The 20,035-nt window shown below is 49.5% G+C and overlaps 1 protein-coding gene across 1 annotated transcript; it reads right to left on the bottom strand.

The window, feature by feature from the left end:
- Nucleotides 1–2,805: 2,805 nt before the first annotated feature.
- LOC124678379 (pentatricopeptide repeat-containing protein ELI1, chloroplastic-like) lies at nucleotides 2,806–4,928 on the bottom strand. Its single transcript, XM_047214283.1, has one exon. It carries the CDS (start codon nucleotides 4,910–4,912, stop codon nucleotides 3,032–3,034), a length of 1,881 nt encoding a protein of 626 aa, XP_047070239.1. The 5' UTR covers nucleotides 4,913–4,928; the 3' UTR covers nucleotides 2,806–3,031.
- Nucleotides 4,929–20,035: the final 15,107 nt, after the last annotated feature.

Raw genomic sequence — 20,035 nt, 5'->3', positions numbered from 1 at the left:
GCAAACTCTACGCTATGTGGACTCGGAGCAACATAAGTATGAAAACTAACCACGGAAGAAAAATGTGTCGCAGCAGAAAAACTGACCAATACTGTGCAACGATATAGAGCCAAGACAGACTCATGGTAGAGAAAACGCTCAAAATCGTGCCGCGATAAAGCTCACGGCAGAATTTTGCGGCAGAATATCATGTCATGGCAGAGAAAACAGCAGAAACTGTGCCACGGCAGAAACCATGACGGACTCTAGATGAGACCAAAAACTAAAACGACCAACAACTAAAACTCAAAATCTATGCAATCTAAAGCTATGGCAACCCTAACCCTAATTTTTTTTTTCTTTTTCTATATAGGATGAACACTCACAACTAAATCTATGGTGGATTTGTGGATGCTTACCGACGAAACGCTAAAATCTGATACCAAGATGATAAGGGGTGGCCCGATCTTCTCAGTAAGCGAGGTGGTAGATGATGATGTTGATGAAGAGAACATATATGACGTTTATGAACTCTCTTGATCAATCTTATCGCTAATGCAATAGCTCTCAACTCTACAGATATTCGCAACTCCACACCTTGCACACGTAGCTGACGACCATGAAACGGTAAATTGCAACCTCCCAATTCCCAATGGAACGGCAGATCACACAAATTTTTAGTAGCAAAACACCAGATCGATGCGAATTTGTGTTGTAATTTCAGCTGTATGCAATAGCAACAAGTCTGGCACTTGGGTTTATCTTAAACGTGGTCTAAACCTAATTTGGGAGCGTCCATGTAGCTTATATAGGCATCCGGGACGACCGGGGTACGAAATAACTGGATACAAACCGACCCAAAACGGTTTTCGGCCAAATGGTTCAGACCCGGGGGCAGTACCGCTAGGTACGGGCGGCAGTGCTACTGGCATCGGCGATGGTATCACTACTCACAGGCGGAAGTGTCGCTGGTAATGCGGTGGTAGTGTCGCTGAGGCCTTCCTCTTCTGATGTTCTTGCCTCTCTCTCCTTCCTCGTGCATCCGTGAAATGTTTTCACGTCCAACACCTTGTGTAGCTCCTCTTCTTCCCGTGCAACGCTTGATTCTCCCTCGTAACTCATCATACATAGTTGCAACGACTTAGTTAGTATAAAGTTCTTAACATGTAAATTAGCGGTATCACTTAGGAGTGAATTCACCTGTTGTTCTAGTAGCTTTGCACGAGCCCTTGTAATGGGTTCAATCCTGACTTCATTGGACTTGAGCTTCACATCAACATCTCGATCATGATGAAGTGGCGGAGGTAGTAGTTCAGTAGGGATGTCCTCATCACGCAGCACACCGCATCTTTGCGCCCGCCCACCACATATGAGGCCCGAAACGGCCTGCTCAAACCCCGCTGCTGCTGCGCCATGCCTGCGACACCGCAAGCTGTAGCACCCAGCTGCGCCTCTCTGCCGCCGCAGCAAAAGGAGCTCTAGGGCCGCCGCCCTGGCTCCCTCTTCTATTCCGGCGACGCCCCTGATGACGTTGGGACTCCAAGTGCAGGGTGTTGTGGTCAGCGAAGAATTTCCTCCACAAGGGTGACTCGAGAGTTTATATCGAACTCTCGGGGAATTAGGAAAGAGTTGTCTCCTTTCCTCTTCTTATAGCCATCCTGCAAAGTAAAGTAATGCCTTGTGTCCACAACTCCACCGTGTGGTTGTCAAGCATAAGGTTTCGTATTAGTAGTAGTAAATAAAAGATGCAACACAAGTAAAGTAAACTAAATAAGTAAAACAAACTATGTGAAAGCGGTAAAGAGATAGTTGTGAAAGCGGTAAAGAGATAGTTGTTTGTGGGTTTTGTGTGTGATTAAGTAACTAAATATTTTTGTATTTTCGGATTAAAATACTACTGCAAATAAAAAGTAAGATAAATGCAATGGAAAGGTGTTTCTTATGATTAAAGTTGGACCGGGGTTCATGGGTTCACTTGTGTACTCTCTTTCTAAAGTTGTAGTGGATAATAGCAATTCATTGATGAGATAATATTGGTGAAACTTCAATATATGCTTGATAAGCATTCATATGGGCTCCTAACATAGAGATGATGCAACACATCTCTCTTACACTCACAAGAAAGGGAAAACTCCATGCAATCTTGTATTAAGAATTAACGGAGCATAGCCATAAGTACTTTGACATGATGTTTGAATATTAAACATGATACCTTGAATAAACAAGATCATCACTTTTGTCACGTGATGAAAATAGCACATGCATTTACTTTATCCCTAGTGAGGTGGCAAAGAAAAAGGAAAAACCATAAAAGTTCATGAATTTGTTGTCACTATCTCACGAGAAAAATTTGTTGTCACTATCTACATGGTTTCTCCATTTCACATTTTATTTTAAAATCTGCTTTTAAACCATTTTAAAAACCAGGCCAAATTTAAACTGACTTGAATATGACTGAGAAGTGAGAAAGATGTTTTATTAAATGAAGAGACAAGAGGAAGGTTTTATAAAACCATATGCCAGGGGAAACAACAGAATAATTTTATTTGAATTTTTTTGTCAAAACCATGTAGATGATATGCATGATGATGATGTCAAAAAGACGCGGAAAAACATGCAGCGAAGAAAACTACCAGGTCGTTACAATCAGCTTTCATACCCATGCGGTTCACAGATTAATGATCTCAGATGCATGAGCAAAAGTGTTGCAAAATAGTACACAAGTCGAGAGTGCGACCACAGGAAAGTAGAGAACTGCAGCGACTGAGATTTACCGGCACAATCTAAGAAACAAATGATGACTGACATATGGACAGAAAAAGTTCATAAGGAAATCTCCGAACCTTTATAAGCCCTAAGTGACATTTATACTTGCACACCATTTTATGGTTGACAACCTCAGGGGTAGATTTAAATGTGTGTAAAATGGACCCTCACCAACGTAGTTCGTAAAAGCAACTGTAGTTCACACATTACCACTGTATCTCAATTAGCAGCACAAATGTCAGTAGCCCTATTTACTCTGCGTAAAGTTTGAGTTTGCATCATGGGATCACCAGTAATCGCCACAAGTGCAGGACCCGTCGACAAAATGGTGGAACCTGTTCCTGTCTCTGAACACAATCTTCCTGCCAGTGATCTTCGATACCAGCTTCAACACTGCATGGCAGTCAGAGCACGCCCGTAGGTTCTTGACAATCTTGATCGTCGCTGCAGGCTCTGTGCTTACCAGTCCAAATGCAACGGCAAGCTTCTCGCTGTGTACCGCAAGTGCCCTCTCCTTCATCGGCTCATCCAGGTCATGCAGAACTATCTCAGTCTGTGGAACATGTCCATGCTCCTTCACTAGGCCATTCATCTTGTCTAGCATGGCATATATTTCATCGGTGCGGGGATGGCTCATATCCCCTGCAACGAACTCGTATACCTTCCGGTCTATCTCAATGGCACTACAACCAGGCTCTTTCTGGATGCCACTAGCCTTCATCATCGACCGCACCTGCGCAACTTCTTCCCATTTACCAACAGCTGCGTAGATGTTGGAGAGGAGGATATACATCCCCGAGTTGGCTAACCCCTTGGCGACAAGATAGTCTGCAATCTGCTGGCCTAACGCCATATTCTTGTGAAGCCGGCATGCGGCAAGTAGTGACACCCACAAGACAGCGTCAGGTGTTACTGTCATGCTCTGGACAAGATGGAATGCTTCGTCTACGAGCCCCGCACGACCAAGAAGGTCCACCATGCAACCATAGTGCTCGATTTTGGGATCAATGCCGTAGTCCTGCTCCATTGATCGGAAGAACTTGCGGCCGTCCTCAACAAGCCCAGAATGACTGCAAGCATTGAGCAAGCCAATGAAGGTGATATCTGTCGGCCAGAGGCCCTGCTCCCGCAATTGCGCAAACATCTCCAGTGCCCTTGTGCTTTCTCCGTGCATTGCATAACCATTGATCATGGCGTTCCACACAACAATATCTTTGTCAGCAATTCCATGGAAAACAGCGACCGCATCCTCCAAGCTTCCACACTTGCAGTACATGTCAACAAGTGCGGTGCCCACTCTGAGATTGAGTCGAACGCGTCGACTGTTGTTGACATAGGAATGGAGCCACTTCCCTGACTCCGCCGTACCAAGCTGTGCAACCGCAGACAGGACCAGCACGACAGTCACCTCGTCAGGCTGGACACTCGATCTCAGCATCTGCCGGAACAACTGGAGAGCCTCGTTGGGCTTCCCGTGCTGCGTGTACCCGTCAATCATAGCGTTCCAGCAGATGAAGTCCTTGTTGGGCAACCCGTCGAACAGGCTGCGCGCGTCATCCAGCGCACCCATGTTGGCGTAGCAGGTGAGCATCGCCGTGACGGACACGACGTGCGGGTCCGGCTGCATCTCGTCGAACAGCGCACGGGCGGCGGCGGCGTCCCCCGCCCGCGCGTACATGCCGAGCAGCGCGGTGGCGACGTAGGAGTCGCCGGAGAGGGCCAGCTTGAAGGCGTACGTGTGCAGGGCGCGGCCGAGGGAGATTCCGCGGCAGGCGGGGAGGGAGGCGGAGAGGGTGTGGGCGGTGGGGAGGAGGCCGTCGGACAGCATGTCGGAGAGGAGCGCGAGCGCGGCGAGGCTGAGGCCGCGGGAGGAGTGGGCGCGGATGGCCGAGGTGTAGAAGATGGCGGTGGGGTCCTGGGTGCGGCGGAGGAGGGTGAGGGAGTGGTCGAGGCGGCCGGACGCGGCGTAGGCGTGCTGCAGGCGGAAGGCGACCGCCCGGTCGCTGTCGAGGCCCGCGCGGAGCAGGGCAGCGTGGAGCTCGGAGGCGCGGCGGGCGGTCGAGCAGGCGACGAGGAGCGACACGGCGCGATCGGCGTTGAGGGCAACACTGTGGCCGCCGCCGGATTCCCGGGCGGTGGCGACGGAAGGGAGCACAGCGGCCGACATGGGAATGCCGCGACGGACGGCGAGGTGGGAGCGAGTGGCGCGTGGTTCACCGGCTCAGCCTCAGTGTGGAGCTTATCCTCGCACGATAATGGGCCTAATTTGGGAGTAAGTTATAGCAACAGGCCTGTGAGGCTGAGTACGAGGCCATAGTTCGGTCTTTAATGGGTGGAGACATATTCCATCAGCGAATAGGCTTGCGGTGACTCTAGGCAAATCATATTTGACGCTTTAGACCATCTCCAGCTGCCTCCTCCAAAACGATCCCTAATGATATTTGAAACCCGTTGGACAATTTTTCGTTTCCAGCCGCGCGTCCCAAAGCTTCTGGCTGCAGCGTCGCTGACGGAGGTGAGGCCAAGAACTTAAGGTAAGGACTAAATATGTGTGGGGTCTTAGGGTTTCGGGGGTGCGGGAGATCACCGGCGACGGACTTAGGGTTCAGGGGTGTGGAGGTTCGCTGAACTTGGGAAGGTGGGTGGGTTTAGAGGGAGGTTCGGGGCGACGACGTACCGGCGGTGGGCGACGGATGGAGGAGGGAGTTGCGACGAGGCACCGCTGGAGAGAAGAAAGAAAATCGGGGAGGGAAGAAGCAGTTTGCTGGGTCTAACCCACCTCCTATCCACGCGGGCGACGCCACTGACGCTAAGGGCATGTACAGTGGGGCAGACTCAGCCGTCTATAAGAGATGTCATCTAGGATTATCTTTTTGCCAGTTAGGGCATCTCTAACAGGACGACGCAAACAGACGATGCGTGACCGTTTGCGTTCGCGCGGGCGAAAAATGCGCATGCACCCTGCTCCAGCCGGGCAACGCATAGTGTCCGAGTCGTACATACGCAAACGCGACACAAATATCCGCGTCTCCGCGGTCGCGCTGAGCGTCCGCTCGCTTCTCGCACGGGCCTGCCTGGCAGCGACCCTGGCTCGAGCCGGCGCGAATTTAAGCACAACAACTTCTGGGGAGGGCAACCGCGTCGATCGACGCGCGAACCCCGGAATGGGGCGCCGAACCACCACAGAAGAGCAACCGTAGCCCTCTTCGTTATACGCGCCGCCATTAATCTCCGCTCAATAAGACCCTTACATATGCGCTAAGGATCTCCAACCGGCCTGCCATTCATCTCAAGCCATGAGCAACCTATCGTTGCCATCGAACACCGATAGCAAGGGGAAGCCACCGGGATGGTGGCATTGGTGGGATAGAGCTGCCACACCGAGCAGCTCTAGCTCCTCGCCAACAGACGGCGAGGAGGAGGAAGGGGATGCCATCGCGGATGACGGGCAGGATGAGGAGAGGGACGTCGTTGGCCACGACGGCCAGGAGGAGGAGAAGGAAGAAGATGAAGATGCAAGGTGGGCACGGCTGGAGGCTGAGGAGGCGGCGGCAAAGAAGGAGGCAATGGTGTAGGCGGAGGCGCATCATCCGTTCACGGACGACGACGAAGACCCCAATGACCACTCGTCGGAGGAGAACTCAACCTCATCGGACGCGTCGACCGCTAGTACATGTTATCGCCGGATTTTAGCCAAAGTAGGAGATGGGCCGTGATTGAGATGGGCTTAGAGGATATGCACATAAAGTGTTTCTGAATCGGCCTCGTGCGAGAGTTTGGGCTAGATTGCCCGTATATTTGTATATTATAGTAGATCACGTTTCAGTTTAGAATTAAGAGATAGAGTTTGGTTCGTACACAATTAGGTTTATTCCAAAGATAGAAAGTCTACGGACTATAAATATGTACCTAGGGTTATTGAGAAAGGAGGACGATCACGTTCACAACAAACACAATCTAGGCGCATCGCCACCCCTTGTTTCGAGGGTTTCTTCCGGGTAAGCGTCATGCTGCCCAGATCGCATCTTGCGATCTGAGCAGTATCGGTTTATTCGTTGTTTTATGTTGCTCGTACTGAAGCCTTGTTGATGGCGAGCAATACCGTTATCATAGATGTTTTGGGGCTAACATCGATACTGTTCTGATATATTAGCTTAGTTATGCTGCCCCTAAATATCTAGCTGCCTTTGCACCTATCTTGGGTGTAAGGGCAGCGTCTTGCTTGGTCTTTATTTAGTAGATCTGATCTGTTATGGTTGTTCCTTGTTCTCCAAGGATTAGTTTGATATCCGCATGGTTAGGCCTTGCAAACGGGTTGAACGATCCAGTAGTGCGTAAGGTATGGTTTGACGATCCTAGAGGGATTGTTCCGGGAAACGACTTTGTGTTGGTTTTTAGGCCTCTTCTAGGACTAGTTTTCTATTATCTTTCGTATCTGCCAGGCTCAACTACGCGTAGGATGTTCCAATTATGCGGTGAAAGCCCTAGACTGTCGTAGATTGATTTAACTTGGTATTGATAAAGCAGGATCCCCATGTTGTCGTAGATCCAATATGAACCATGGGTCAATCGGCTCTTTGAGCCGATTCACAGGGTAACCTGAGAGCCGATCGAGGCTCAGATTTAATGTTTACGTGTCTGCCATGCAGGAAACTAATTGAAGCAATCCATCACCTTCCTGACCAGGTATAGGTCGGGTGGCACGCCCTCGCGACGGCCGGGACGCGTGCCGGAGTTTGCGGGCCGTCGCCCGAGGGACCCGAGGCCCACCAGCGGTTACGGGAGCCTCCCGGCTCTTCGTGTTGCTCGTCGCTGCTCGCCGGTGGGTTTTGGCAGGCAACACATTCTGGCACGCCCGGTGGGACATTCTACAGCAACTGCGTCAACATCTGCAGCTGAGATGGAGGACGAACCAATCACGTACAAAGATCTGCCTGAGGAGCACAAGAAGAAATATGATGAGATTAAAGCCGTCTTCGAAGCCGATCTCATCGGCTCTTTCGAGAGGACCCGTAAACATGGCATTAGGTGGAGAGGGTTCTCACCCGAAGGCGTTCTCGATGAAGTAGATCTGTCTGTCCCTTCAGAGGAACGCACCAGAGCTCTGCGCCAGGAAGTTAATTACATGGTGGCTCATTCTCTACACCGTCATTCTGAGAGCCTGGTGAACGCTTTCGAGCGCATTGCGGTTCGAGTGGTTCAGGAAATCATGAAGCATCAGTACTCTCCGTCAGGACCTGCCCTAGGGACTCACCAGGGAGAAATACCGTTCCAGACCAGACCGCAGCTGCCCTTCACGCTTGCAGCTCCAGAGCCACAGGGTTCACCGGCGTACGTCGTCTACAAGACTGGAGGCGATCCTGGCGATTGCCAATTCCTGTATGAGCCGCCTAAAGAAATCCCACATGGATACGTATGCACATACGTGCCGGACTGCAATAACTTGGCGCGCACGAACCAGATTGCAGCAGGAGGGGTTTCTGGAGCGGACGCCGATAAACAGGCGTGGCTAGCTAAATATGCCACCGGAACGAGTCATGAAAGCTCAGCCCCTGCAGCTCGTACCGTGGAACAAATCGAGTACAATCTTGAGAGACCGGTTCGGCATCCTGCCAAAGAGGAGAACAATCGGCTATTCCAAGCCGTACCCCAACGAATATGATTTGATCCCGCTGCCGCCCAAGTATCGGCTCCCTGAGTTCTCAAAGTTCAATGGATCAGAAGGGTCTAGCTCAATTGAGCATGTGAGCCGATATTTGGCACAGTTGGGCATGATTTCAGCATCAGAACCATTACGTGTAAGGTTTTTTGCGCAATCTCTCACGGGACCAGCTTTTGGGTGGTACACCTCGTTGCCACCAGATTCAGTCCGGACGTGGAAGCAACTGGAAGAGCAGTTTCATGTTCAATATCACTCGAAGCTACCGAGGTCTGGCATTGCCGATCCGGCGCGAGTGCGGCGAAGCGGGGAGAAACGGTGTCGGAATACATTCAGCGTTTCAGATCTGTCAAGAACCGATGTTATTCGGCTCGTTTAAGCGAGAAAGAAGCAGTCGATCTGGCGGCGTTGGGCCTCGCAGCGCCGATCAAGGATCTGGCTTTCCAAGTGGAATACAATTCACTGGCGCACATGGCCCAGAAATTAACATTGTATGAGCAGCGCCACCCAGAATTGTACCAAGAAAAGTTCAAACGCCCGATAGGCCTGGTCGAGACAGAAGAAGTTGGGGACTCTGCAGAAGACCAGGAAGTAGTCGTGGCTAAATGGGCTCGGGGAGCAGTTCCCGTGTCCTACAAATGGGTGAAACAACAAGGGCCTGCAAAAGGGTTTGACTTTGATATAAGCAAAGCTGAGCAGATATTCGATTTATTGCTTAAGGAAAAACAGCTGAAGTTACCCGAAGGCCATAAAATCCCTACGGCGCAAGAAATGAACGGGAGACCATATCGCAAGTGGCATCACTCGTTCACCCATATCACCAATGACTGCAAAGAGTTGCGTCGGCAGATCCAAACGGCGATAGAACAAGGCCGTTTGATCCTTGGTCAGTTTGCCATGAAAGTGGACACGCAACCGTTTCCTGGCGTCAACATGGTGGAACTCAATCACTCCACGAGGCATCAGCTAGATTTCTAATTCGATGTTAACATGGCAGGGCCTGTATACCACCATGGCAGGGATAAAGAAGAAAACAGTCACTCCCGTGGCAAGGAAAAGGAGGAGGCCGGCCCACGCGACCGGCCCCGATATGATGACAGATGGTACATCACCGAGGAACAAGTGAGAATTGTGCGGTATCAACGACCGCTCTCCGCGCATCTCCTTAACAAATATGAGCGTCAGTACGACCGACGCCGGCGGTACGACGAAGATGACGAAAGATATCGTCGGTCTGATGTAGACAACGGAAAATATCGTCGGTATGATAGAGACGACAAAGGATATGAGCACCGCGCTAAGGGGAAGTCAAGAGAGCAGGAAGACATGGACAGACACTGGGATTGTCCTTTCTTTAAGCACTGCTGGGATTCAGGAATGAGCCGATTGCCTACAATCGACAATTGCCCGGAATGTAGACAGCAGAAGGAGGACACAGGTGAGGTTTCAGTGTTCAAGCGTCTAGGGCCTCTCCCATCTCAGAACAGACGAACTGTGTCATCTCAAGTGGAAGATTTCGAGGAAGATTTCGAGGAGTCAGAAGATGAAGAAGAAGATAGGTACCACCGGCCAAGATGGTGCCCTGATGGACTCAGTCACTCCCAAAAGCGTAGGGTTCAGCGACTACGTAGCTTGGAGGAAGCCGAGGCGCAATACCTGCACACGTTGAGGAAAGCGCGGCCCGATCTGGCCGTGAAAATTCAGCAAACTTTGGAGACGGAGAATCGTCCACAGAAGAAAGAATGGCGCCCCAAACAAATAAAAGCCGATGCGAAGGCATCGGCTGGCACAAATATGGTGTTCATACTTCCGTCGGAGTTTTGTGCTCCAAGAACCGAAGAAGTGCCAGTGGCACAGTTTGACTGCTGCCCACGGCCAGTTATCTTTGAAAAGCCACGAGAGAAGAGCTACAAGCATTTGAAGGCTCTGTACCTAAGAGGTTATATCAACGGGCAGCATGTTAGCAAGATGTTGGTTGACACGGGAGCGGCAGTCAATATAATGCCATACTCCATGCTACGGCGTTTGGGACGCTCTAACGCAGATCTGATCAAAACCAACGTCACACTAAGCGACTTCAACGGCCAAGCATCGAAACGCAAGGCGTTACGAACGTGGATCTAACCGTGGGCCGAAAAACCATCCCTACATCATTCTTCATCGTCGACGACAAAAGCACCTACGCTGTCCCGCTAGGGAGGGATTGGATTCACGCCAAGCTGCTGCATTCCATCCACAATGCACCAATGCCTGATACAGTGGGATGGAGATGAAGTGGAGGTCGTTCATGCAGATGACTCGATCGAGATCTCAATAGCTGGCATGAATATTTGGGACGTAGAAGACCTAGGGCCGCTCTCTGGAGTCAGTTTGGACGGCTGTGAGCGCATCGAAGCTACAAAAAACGGGGTGAGGCTGGTCTTATCCACCGGCCTGACAGAGTAGCAAGAGCAAAGTCAATGGACGTACGTGACAAGGCCGATCCCTGCGATCGGCCCCAAAATATAAAAATCAATGATCTCACCTCAAGCATGTCACGTAGTTATAGTAGGGAGACTCCCTCCCGTAGTAGAGCACAAATAAGTTGTAAACCTTCATTGAGCAATACAATCAAAAGGGGGGCCGATTCCAGCAATCGGCCCAAATTATCCTCACCATACGTTTTTCCAGTGTTCAGCATCGATCTAGCAGGCGAGGGAAAGCTAGGATATGGATTTACATCAGCTGATGAGCTAGAAGAGATCGACATTGGTCCTGGGGATAAGCCACGACCAACATTTATCAGCAAAAAGTTAGATCCGCATCTGAGGGGCCTGATGATAGCTTTGTTGAAAGAATACCCATATTGCTTTGCTCGGGATTACACAGAGATGCCCGGGTTAGACAGGAGCATCATTGAGCATCGGCTCCCTCTTAAGAAAGGATTTCGGCCGTTCCGAGCAACGAGCACGACGGATGAAGGCCGAAATTTTAGAAGAAGTCAAGAAAGAGATCGAGAAAATGTTGAACGTCGGGTTCATCGGGCCATGCAGGTATGCTCGAGTGGATTTCTAGTATCGTACCTCGTAGAGAAAAAGGACGGCCGATGGTGCGTCGCCATAGATTTTCGGGATCTCAATAGAGCCACTCCAAAGGATGAGTATCCAATGCCGGTAGCGGAGACATTGATCAATGCAGCTGCTGGTCATAAGGTTTTAAGTTTCATGGATGGCAATGCCGGTTACAACCAAATTTTTATGGCTCCAGAAGATATACACAAGACTGCATTCAGAGTACCAGGTTCGGTGGGTTTGTTTGAATATGTAGTCATGACATTTGGACTGAAAAATGCCGGCGCAACATACCAAAGAGCCATGAATTACATCTTTCATGATCTGATCGGCAAGTTGGTGGACATTTACATTGATGACGTGGTAGTCAAGTCTGTTTCAGTGGAAGGACACTTGGAGAACTTGCGACGCATCCTGGACCGAACTAGAAAATTCGGGCTAAGAATGAATCCAAAGAAGTGTGCTTTTGGTGTAACGGCCGGTCAATTCTTGGGTTTCTTGGTTCATGAACACGGAATTGAGATCGGCTCGAAAAGTCGGAGGCGAGTGCAAACAATGAAGCCACCTACCACGAAGAAGGAACTCCAGTGTCTCATCGGCAAAATCAACTTCGTCAGAAGATTCATCTCCAATTTGTCAGGGCGAATCGAGCCGTTCATGGGATTGGTAAAAATCAAATCTGATGAGGAGTTTCGCTGGGGAGCAGAGCAACGATGAGCGTTTGACGAGATTAAAGAGTATCTAACGAAGCCACTCGTGTTGGTTCCGCCCGACAAGACCAGACCATTCTATATTTACCTGTCAGTAGCTAACACTTCCATCGCCTCAGTGGTGGTGCAAGTTTATGATGGTCTGGAGAGAGTCGCTTTCTACCTCAGCAGAAGGATGTTGGATGGAGAGACTAGGTACCCTGAGATCGAGAAGTTGTGCATCTGCCTATTTTTTACCTGCACCAAGCTTCGTCACATCTTGCTGTCAGCGGAAATTGTCATCATATGCAAATCAGATGTCATCAAACATATGCTGTCGGCTCCTGTGTTGAAAGGCCGACTCGGTAAGTGGATGTTTGCATTATCGGAATTTGATATCCGGTATCATCCTTCGAAAGCAGTCAAGGGACAGGCGTTGGCCGATCTTATTGCTGAACGAATCAACACTGATATAGCAGCACTGTCTGTGCGTGCATGGGCCATGTTTTTCGATGGATCGGCTTGTGATGATGGTTGCGGCATCGGCATTCTACTTGTGTCGCCTCGGGGGGCAACATATTCCTTCTCCATCAGGCTACCTACCCCTTGCACCAACAATGTCGCTGAGTATGAAGCAATACGCAAGGGAATGGAGTTGCTTGTGGAAGTCGGGGCAGAAGCAGTGGAACTTTTTGGAGACTCAAAATTGGTGATTTCCCAACTCACGGAGGAATACAAATGTGAGAGCGAGTCGCTCTTCCCATTATGGATGCAATGCCGTGAGCTGATGGCACAATTTAGGTACATAAACTTCAATTGGATCCCGAGGTCGCAAAATACCGAGGCGAACGATCTCGCACGAGATGGCGTCGAGGCTACAAGGACGTAGCAGGTGGAGCCGATGTTCGTGTACGGTTCCTGGAATCGGATGATCGGAGAGCCGATATCTTCAATTACTTGAAAGATTCGGCTCGGGGGGCACCTAAACGGATAAGGTACAAGGCCATGAAGTATGTCCTTATTGGGGATGACATGTTCTACGGGACTTTGGAAGGGTTACTTCTCAGATGTCTGGGACCAGCCGAGTCAAATCGGTTCTTACACGAGGTACATGAAGGCGCCTGTGGAACTCACCAATCGGCTCATAAGATGAAATGGTTGTTCAGGCGATCGGGGTTTTATTGGCCCACCATGCTTGAGGATTGTTTTAAGTACTATAAAGGGTGTCAAGCGTGTCAGAAGTCTGGGAAGATTCAGATGGTACCCGCATCAGCAATGAACCCCATCATCAAGCCTTGGCCATTTCGAGGTTGGGGCATGGATATGATCGGCAAAATCAATCCTCCATCAAGCAAAGGCCATGTGTGGATTTTGGCCATTACAGATTATTTCACTAAATGGGTGGAGGCCTATAAAAAATGAGTTAGTAAGCACAAGCATGTTTGCAGAAACCCATAAGGATGGATGGAATCAGTCAAGGCATGGATCAACGTACGTGCAAGCTCTCTTGATCTGGAGAAGGGCTCCGGCGCTTCAAAGTTTTCCTGGCAGCTACTTTCCTCACCGTCGTTCTCGCCTTGGTTGGGGCTCGGGGGGCAGCTGGCCCGGAAGAGACTTTGCTCTTGGAAGCCGATTTTGGTGAAATCGGCTGGCTCTGCATCACGACCTTTTTCAAGGGTGGCGAGCTTTTGCAGAAGAGGATCACAGGAGCCGGTGGGAAGAATTCAAAAGGGGAGCCGTCATCATGTGTAGGTTCTGGACCATCTTGTTGCTGCAAGGCGACAGAACAAGGTTATAAAAATCATTGTAAGCCACTTCAAGAAAATTTGCGAGTGGTAGTACCTGTTCTGCGGGGATGTTATATTCAACATCGAGTTGTTTCAGCAATGGTCCCAGAGCTCTCCTGAAGGCATGAGTTTTCCACATTGACCACCAGGTCTCAAAACCATCGGTTGACGAGGTGAAAGACAGGTTGTTAGGGACTCGGGATGGCTAGAGCATCAAAGAAAGAGTAACACCTCCGACCGGTGAGGATATCGGGCAAGTCAGCTCTGCTCTCTGTTAAGTGGTGGAGGAAGAAATGGGGAGACACCTGCCCAAGACCAAACTGCCGGGCTGTTACGACCGGCTGATATGACTCATAACCAGGTTTGATTATTCTGTTTGATGTGCTCATGCCAACTGGAAGGAAGCAGGGACGGATCATGGTGGAATACAATTGTCGGGTGCTGGTGTCATCGGCAAAGCTGTCTAGCCTGAAGGAGACTTGGTTTTCAAAATTTTCAGACTCCGTGTAGGGAAAGAAGAGAGGATTGTCCAGGCCTTGGAAGAAAATGCTGAGCCACTTTGATGCTTCCTTGGGGATCAGTTTACTACCTGGAAGGCTATACAAGGCTTGGCCGTAGCTAGTGCATCGGATCTGCTTCCCGTTAGCGTCTGGAAAGGTGCAAGTGGCCAAAAGTGGGAAGTTTGGGATGTGGTTCTGGAAATACAGCTGAGCCCATAGCTGAATAAACCACCAGGGACCTCCTGTTTTGACTGTTTTTTGGGAAGATAAGTTGACAGACATTAGTTGGAGATATCGATAGACTTCTCCAAGGAACAGTTTGCCGATGCCAAGCTCTCTGGCAAGTTCATAGGCCAAGGGAAGATAATTCTTGGTCGGAGCAACTGAAGGGCCACAGAATATGAAGTGTTCCAACCAGAAATTTAGGAAGGTCGTGTGTTCTTTCTCTGTTACAGGGCCTTTATTTTTCATGTGGCGTCGAAGGTAAGCACCCCAGTTTGTGCACTCTGTTTTGGAAGAGAGCTTGAAAGGGACCCTTGGCAGCATAAAAGCAGAGGGGCTGGGGGATGTAACATCTAGGCCAGTAATCATTACCACATCTAGCAGAGTTGGTGTCATGGGGCCGTGGCCAAACATGAAGCAGTTCGGAGCATCAGACCTGAAGTAGCCGATGGTTTTTAGAAGGTTTTCATGCTTCTCAAGGGGAGACAATGATAAGGACAAAGCATCGGCTATTCCCGTGATTTCCCATTTGGATTGGTAAGTTTTGGATACTCTACTGTACCAGGAAACCTGTAAGGGTATATTGCCCCTATGTGTGGTTTTGGTAATCAATGACAACCCCTATGGACTAATGTTTTCATTGAGTTTATATGAAGGAATATTCCATAGGTACTACTTGCTCTCCATGTGTTGGATTCAAGTATGGATGCCATGAAGATAAAGGTATACCTTGGGTATTGGCATCAAGATCATCGGTTATGAAGATACATATGTGATATGATCAAGAAGAAGAAATGAAGATGGAGTTCTTATGTGGAACTCAATATTAGCCATGCTCTATCTTAGTTGAGTATGAGAAGATACAAGGATTGAGTTGGGCAAGTTCAAGATGAGCATCTCAAGTGGATCACATGCTTGAAGCTTGCCGTCCATTTGGTGATAATGGACATGTGAAGATGTGCATCAATGGAGCTTTCCCATCATAGTGTATGGGGGAGTATTTGTGAGTCTTCACGAAGCAACATTGATCAAGTGAGGCATTCCGGCTTGTGTAGAGCTTGAAGAGTTATCATCAAGATCAAGCGGGATACGCAAGGCAAAGGTATGGCCTTGCTAGGTTTTCCTTTTACCGGTCTCAAGGTGGATGTTGGGAGACCGGATTATAGGATAGATAGCCGCACTATCAAGAGGGGCTTTCGGTTGGGTAACTTGATCGCATCGTCTTAGGGAGCTCAATCCTTTGCATGCTTTGCATATTCTTATTGCTTCTTGGTGTTTCTCTGTGTGAGGTTCTTGAGCTTGTTGCTAGCTTTACAACAAGCCCAAGTTCATCGAAAACGGAATCCGCATGCATCTTCTATTGCGTTTTCTAATTTGGACGTCTTCACCGTTTCTTGACGGTGGGAGACTCTCTCTCTAAAATCATCTAAAAATGTTCTGTGAGGAGTCTCTATATTTCCAGTTTTTGTTGGGGTTCTATTCGTCGTTATCTTTCCAACAAAATTGGTTTCATGTCAATCGGGGTCCGGACACAAAAGTTATCACGGTTTTTGTATAAACATGTTTTCTTGCTCACCTGGTTTGGGACCCGGTCGGACCGGCCCGTGCGCCGGACTAGCTCCGGCCTGCCGCCCGGTCGGCCGGCCTACCAACCGGCCTGGCCGGCGTGCCGACCGGTCAACCGGTCGGCAACCGGGCGCCAACCGTGCGTGGAACCGATCCGGTCCGCTGCCCGGTCCGCCGGACTATCGACCGGCGGGCTCGGCGTATCGTCCGGTCGACCGGTCGACAACCGGGCGCCAACCGGATGAGCTCCTGGAAGACGCAAAGTGACCCCGGTCGAGGTCCGGTCTGCCTCCCGGTTTGGACCGGCTGGTCCGGTCTATGGCCCGGTCTGACCGGGCCCTGGACCGGACGGCCCGGTCTCAGGCCCGGTTGACCGGCCTCCTCGACGGTTGACTCAGCCCAACTTTTCCCCAACGGTTATATTTGCTCTTGGGCTATAAATAGCCCTTCTTCTACCTTGGGCTGAGTTAGTTCTTCCTACTCTCTCTCCTCCATTGCTACTATTTGAAGAACTTGCTCTCCCCCTTGAATCCTCCAACCATACTTGCTCATATTTGAGGATTTGAGAGAGGGGATCTAGATCTACACTTCCACCAAACCGTTTCTTCTCTAAGTGAGGGAATCTCTTGGGATCTAGATCTTGTGTCTTTGGTTGACTTTTCCCCTTGTTCTTCCTCTCCAATCTCATCCTAGCATTCGTTGCTTTGGTGGGATTTGAGTGTGAAGGACTTGAACACCTCCGGTGTTCTTGCTTTGCATCATTGCATAGTGTTGAGCTCTCCACCACGATTTGTTCGAGTGAGAGACCGTGAGCTTGTTACTCTTGGAGGGTGACCTCCTAGTTGGCTTGGTGATTGGTGCTCCGGTGATCTCTTCAAGAAGATTGTGAAGAGGCCCGGGCTTCTCCTTCGTGGAGCTTGTGAAGTGGTTGTGGAGCTTGCCATCTCCGGAGCGGAGGAAAAGCTAACCATAAGGAAAGGGCCATTATCCTTCGTGGGTGTGGTTCGGAGAATAGGGTGAGCCTTCGTGGCGTGGGGAATCCTTCGTGGGACCTCCACCCCTCCAAACGTGACGTACCTTGTTGCAAAGCAAGGGAACACGGGAATACATCCTCGTCTCCGCGTGCCTCGGTTATTTCTATACCCGAGCTCTCTTTCCTTGTGATAGCCATCGTGCTTGAAGTACATATATCTTGCTATCACTTGTGCTACATATATCTTGTGCCTATCTTGCTTAGCTCTAGTTGCTATTGTTACACCTAGTTGAGCTTAGCATATTTAGGGTTTGTGCTTGTAAACTAAACGATAGTTTAATTCCGCATTATTACAAGACAAATCCGTAAGAGTTTTTAATTGCCTATTCACCCCCCCCTCTAGGCGACATCTCGATCTTTCAAAACCCAATCTTCAGGAGGGTTAGGCCAGGCTCGTAAGTAGTCGGCCGAAGAAGTTAGATCTAAATTCTGGCTCACGAAGGGGATCCTATTGGCCTCGCAAGAAATCAGATGGGCAGGACTCTCGACGGTACGGGGGCCAAGACAAAGAGAGTTTGGAAGAGAAGGATGCGGCAGCAGGATGTCTGATACCTAAAATTAATGGTAGAATAAGGCATTAATTCAGATGTTTGCTATTAATTCTAACACTATGCTCGGATGGCGAAGGGCAGCTATAGATTACCTTCAGGCCAGAGACCGTTGAGTTGGCGTTGGACGATTCCGCCATCTGATTCGCTGGCGGAGATGAATCTGCGCGGTTGGATCTGGGATTCGCGTTGCCGCGAGTTGAATCTGTTCGGTGGGCAATTGGAGATCTGAGTTTGGTCCGTTAGACGAGGGTCACAAGTTACCGTTTGAATTTGGGGAACGTCCGTTTGGGCCTGTCTAAATAGATAACTGAGTTTGGCCTTACTGGCGTTTTATGGTAAAAGACCGATGCGTTGCCATCGGCTCTTTGTGCGTTGACCTACTTTGACAATCGGAAAGATCAGACATAGAAGCATTCTTCATTGATTAAAAGGGGTTTTTACAATAAGAGCCGATTGCTCACAAAAGGGAGATCTGCTACCTAATGTACTACTACTAGCCCTATTCTAGTAGTCCCTAATTTACTGGCCGGCGCCATCGCTGCCGTCGCTGCCCTCGTCGTCGCCGTCCTCGCCGCTATCGGCGCTGCTGCCGGCGATGTCTTCGTCGCTGCTGCTGGAGCCGTCGGCAGGGCCTTATTCTTCGTCGTCGTCCTCCGACCCTGCGCGGAAGCGCTTCGCCGGCTGGTAGTCATCGGAGGAGGTGTCGTCCTCCGCTTCATCCTCTCCGTCGGAGGAGAGGTCCTCGCCCCAGGAGAAGGCGTCGTCGTCGCTCTCTTCCTCCAACTCCCCGTCCACGAGGAACTGGAGGTTATCCTCCCCGTCGGTCAAGGATTCGTCATCCTCTGACCCGACGGTGAAGTCCCAATCTGCCTCGTCCCACCACAGTGGGGCGCGGGCCTCGTACGCCGCTATCGGGTCGTACTCCGGTGTCGGCTCACGGGAGGAGGAGGATTGGAAGGAGAGACCCGAAGAGGCAGAGGAGGAGTCCATGGTTGCAGAGGAGGGTTTTTTCGATTGCTAATGCGGAACAGGAGGATGAGGAGGCAAACTGCTCGGATGAGGTTAAATGAAGGGGATACAGTTGAAAGTGCATGGAGCCCCCATGTGTGGTTTTGGTAATTAATGACAATCCCTATGGACTAATGTTTGCATTGAGTTATATTTGTAGGAGTTGTCCATAGGCAATTCTTGAACCATATGTTGGCTTCAAGGTTGCAATAAGAAGAAATTGATGAAGGATATCAAGTGTCAAGTATGTCTTGAAGATGAAGATGTAGTGAGCCCTCAAGTTACTTCAAGACATCAACATGATGAAGAATGAAGAAATGTAGTGCAAGTTCAAGATGAGCCAACTCGAAGAGTTCATAAGCTTGAAGCTTGCCATGGAGAAATGATGTGAAAGTTCAAGATGAGCCATCTCGAAGAGATCCTTTGCTTGAGTCTTGCCATCCATATGGTGATCATGGATATGCGAAGATGCGCCGAAGAAGAAGCTCTCCCATGGTGGTTTATGGGGGAGCAATCTACAAGACTTCGTCAAGCAAGCACAAGCAAGAAATGCGTTCCATCTTGTTGAGGTCAAGATCGTCGTCATCAAGCTCAAGTGGAATGCGCAAGTATAAGGTTTGCTCTTGATAGAGTTTCTTTCTCACCGGTCTCATAGTGTAGTTGGAGACCGGTTTATAGTTTAGTTGCCGTACTATCAAGAGGGCTCTCGAGTGAGTAACTCGATCGTATCGTTCGGAGAGAGCTCAAACCTTTGCATCCTTGCATCATCTTTCTTGGTTGTAATTTGGACCTTATCCATGTGATGTTTTAGAGCTTGTGCTTATTCTCATGACAAGCTCTAGTTCATCGAAAACGGATTTCGCATAGATCACTTGTTGCGTTTTCGAGTTTGGTTCATCATCTTTCTTGGTTGTCATTTGGATCTTATCCATGTGATGATTTAGAGCTTGTGCTTATTCTCATGACAAGCTCTAGTTCATCAAGAATGGTTTTTGCACGGGCAACTTGTTGCATTTTCGAGTTTGGAGGTTTTACCGGTATGTCCTTTTTAGATAGGTCAAACCTTTCATCATTTGTTTCTATCCTCCCTTGTTGGACTATGATGGTTTCCTGCATGATCTTGTAGAGCTTGTTCCTAGCTTCAAAACAAGCCCACGATCATCAAAATCGGAGTCCGGATGCTAAAGTTATGCCCGTTTTAGTTTTGGTGTTTCTGCAGTTTACT

Source organism: Lolium rigidum, chromosome 7 (genome assembly GCF_022539505.1).
Source record: "Lolium rigidum isolate FL_2022 chromosome 7, APGP_CSIRO_Lrig_0.1, whole genome shotgun sequence".
Classification (NCBI taxonomy): domain Eukaryota; kingdom Viridiplantae; phylum Streptophyta; class Magnoliopsida; order Poales; family Poaceae; genus Lolium; species Lolium rigidum.
This window is presented reverse-complemented; position numbering and strand designations above follow the sequence as displayed.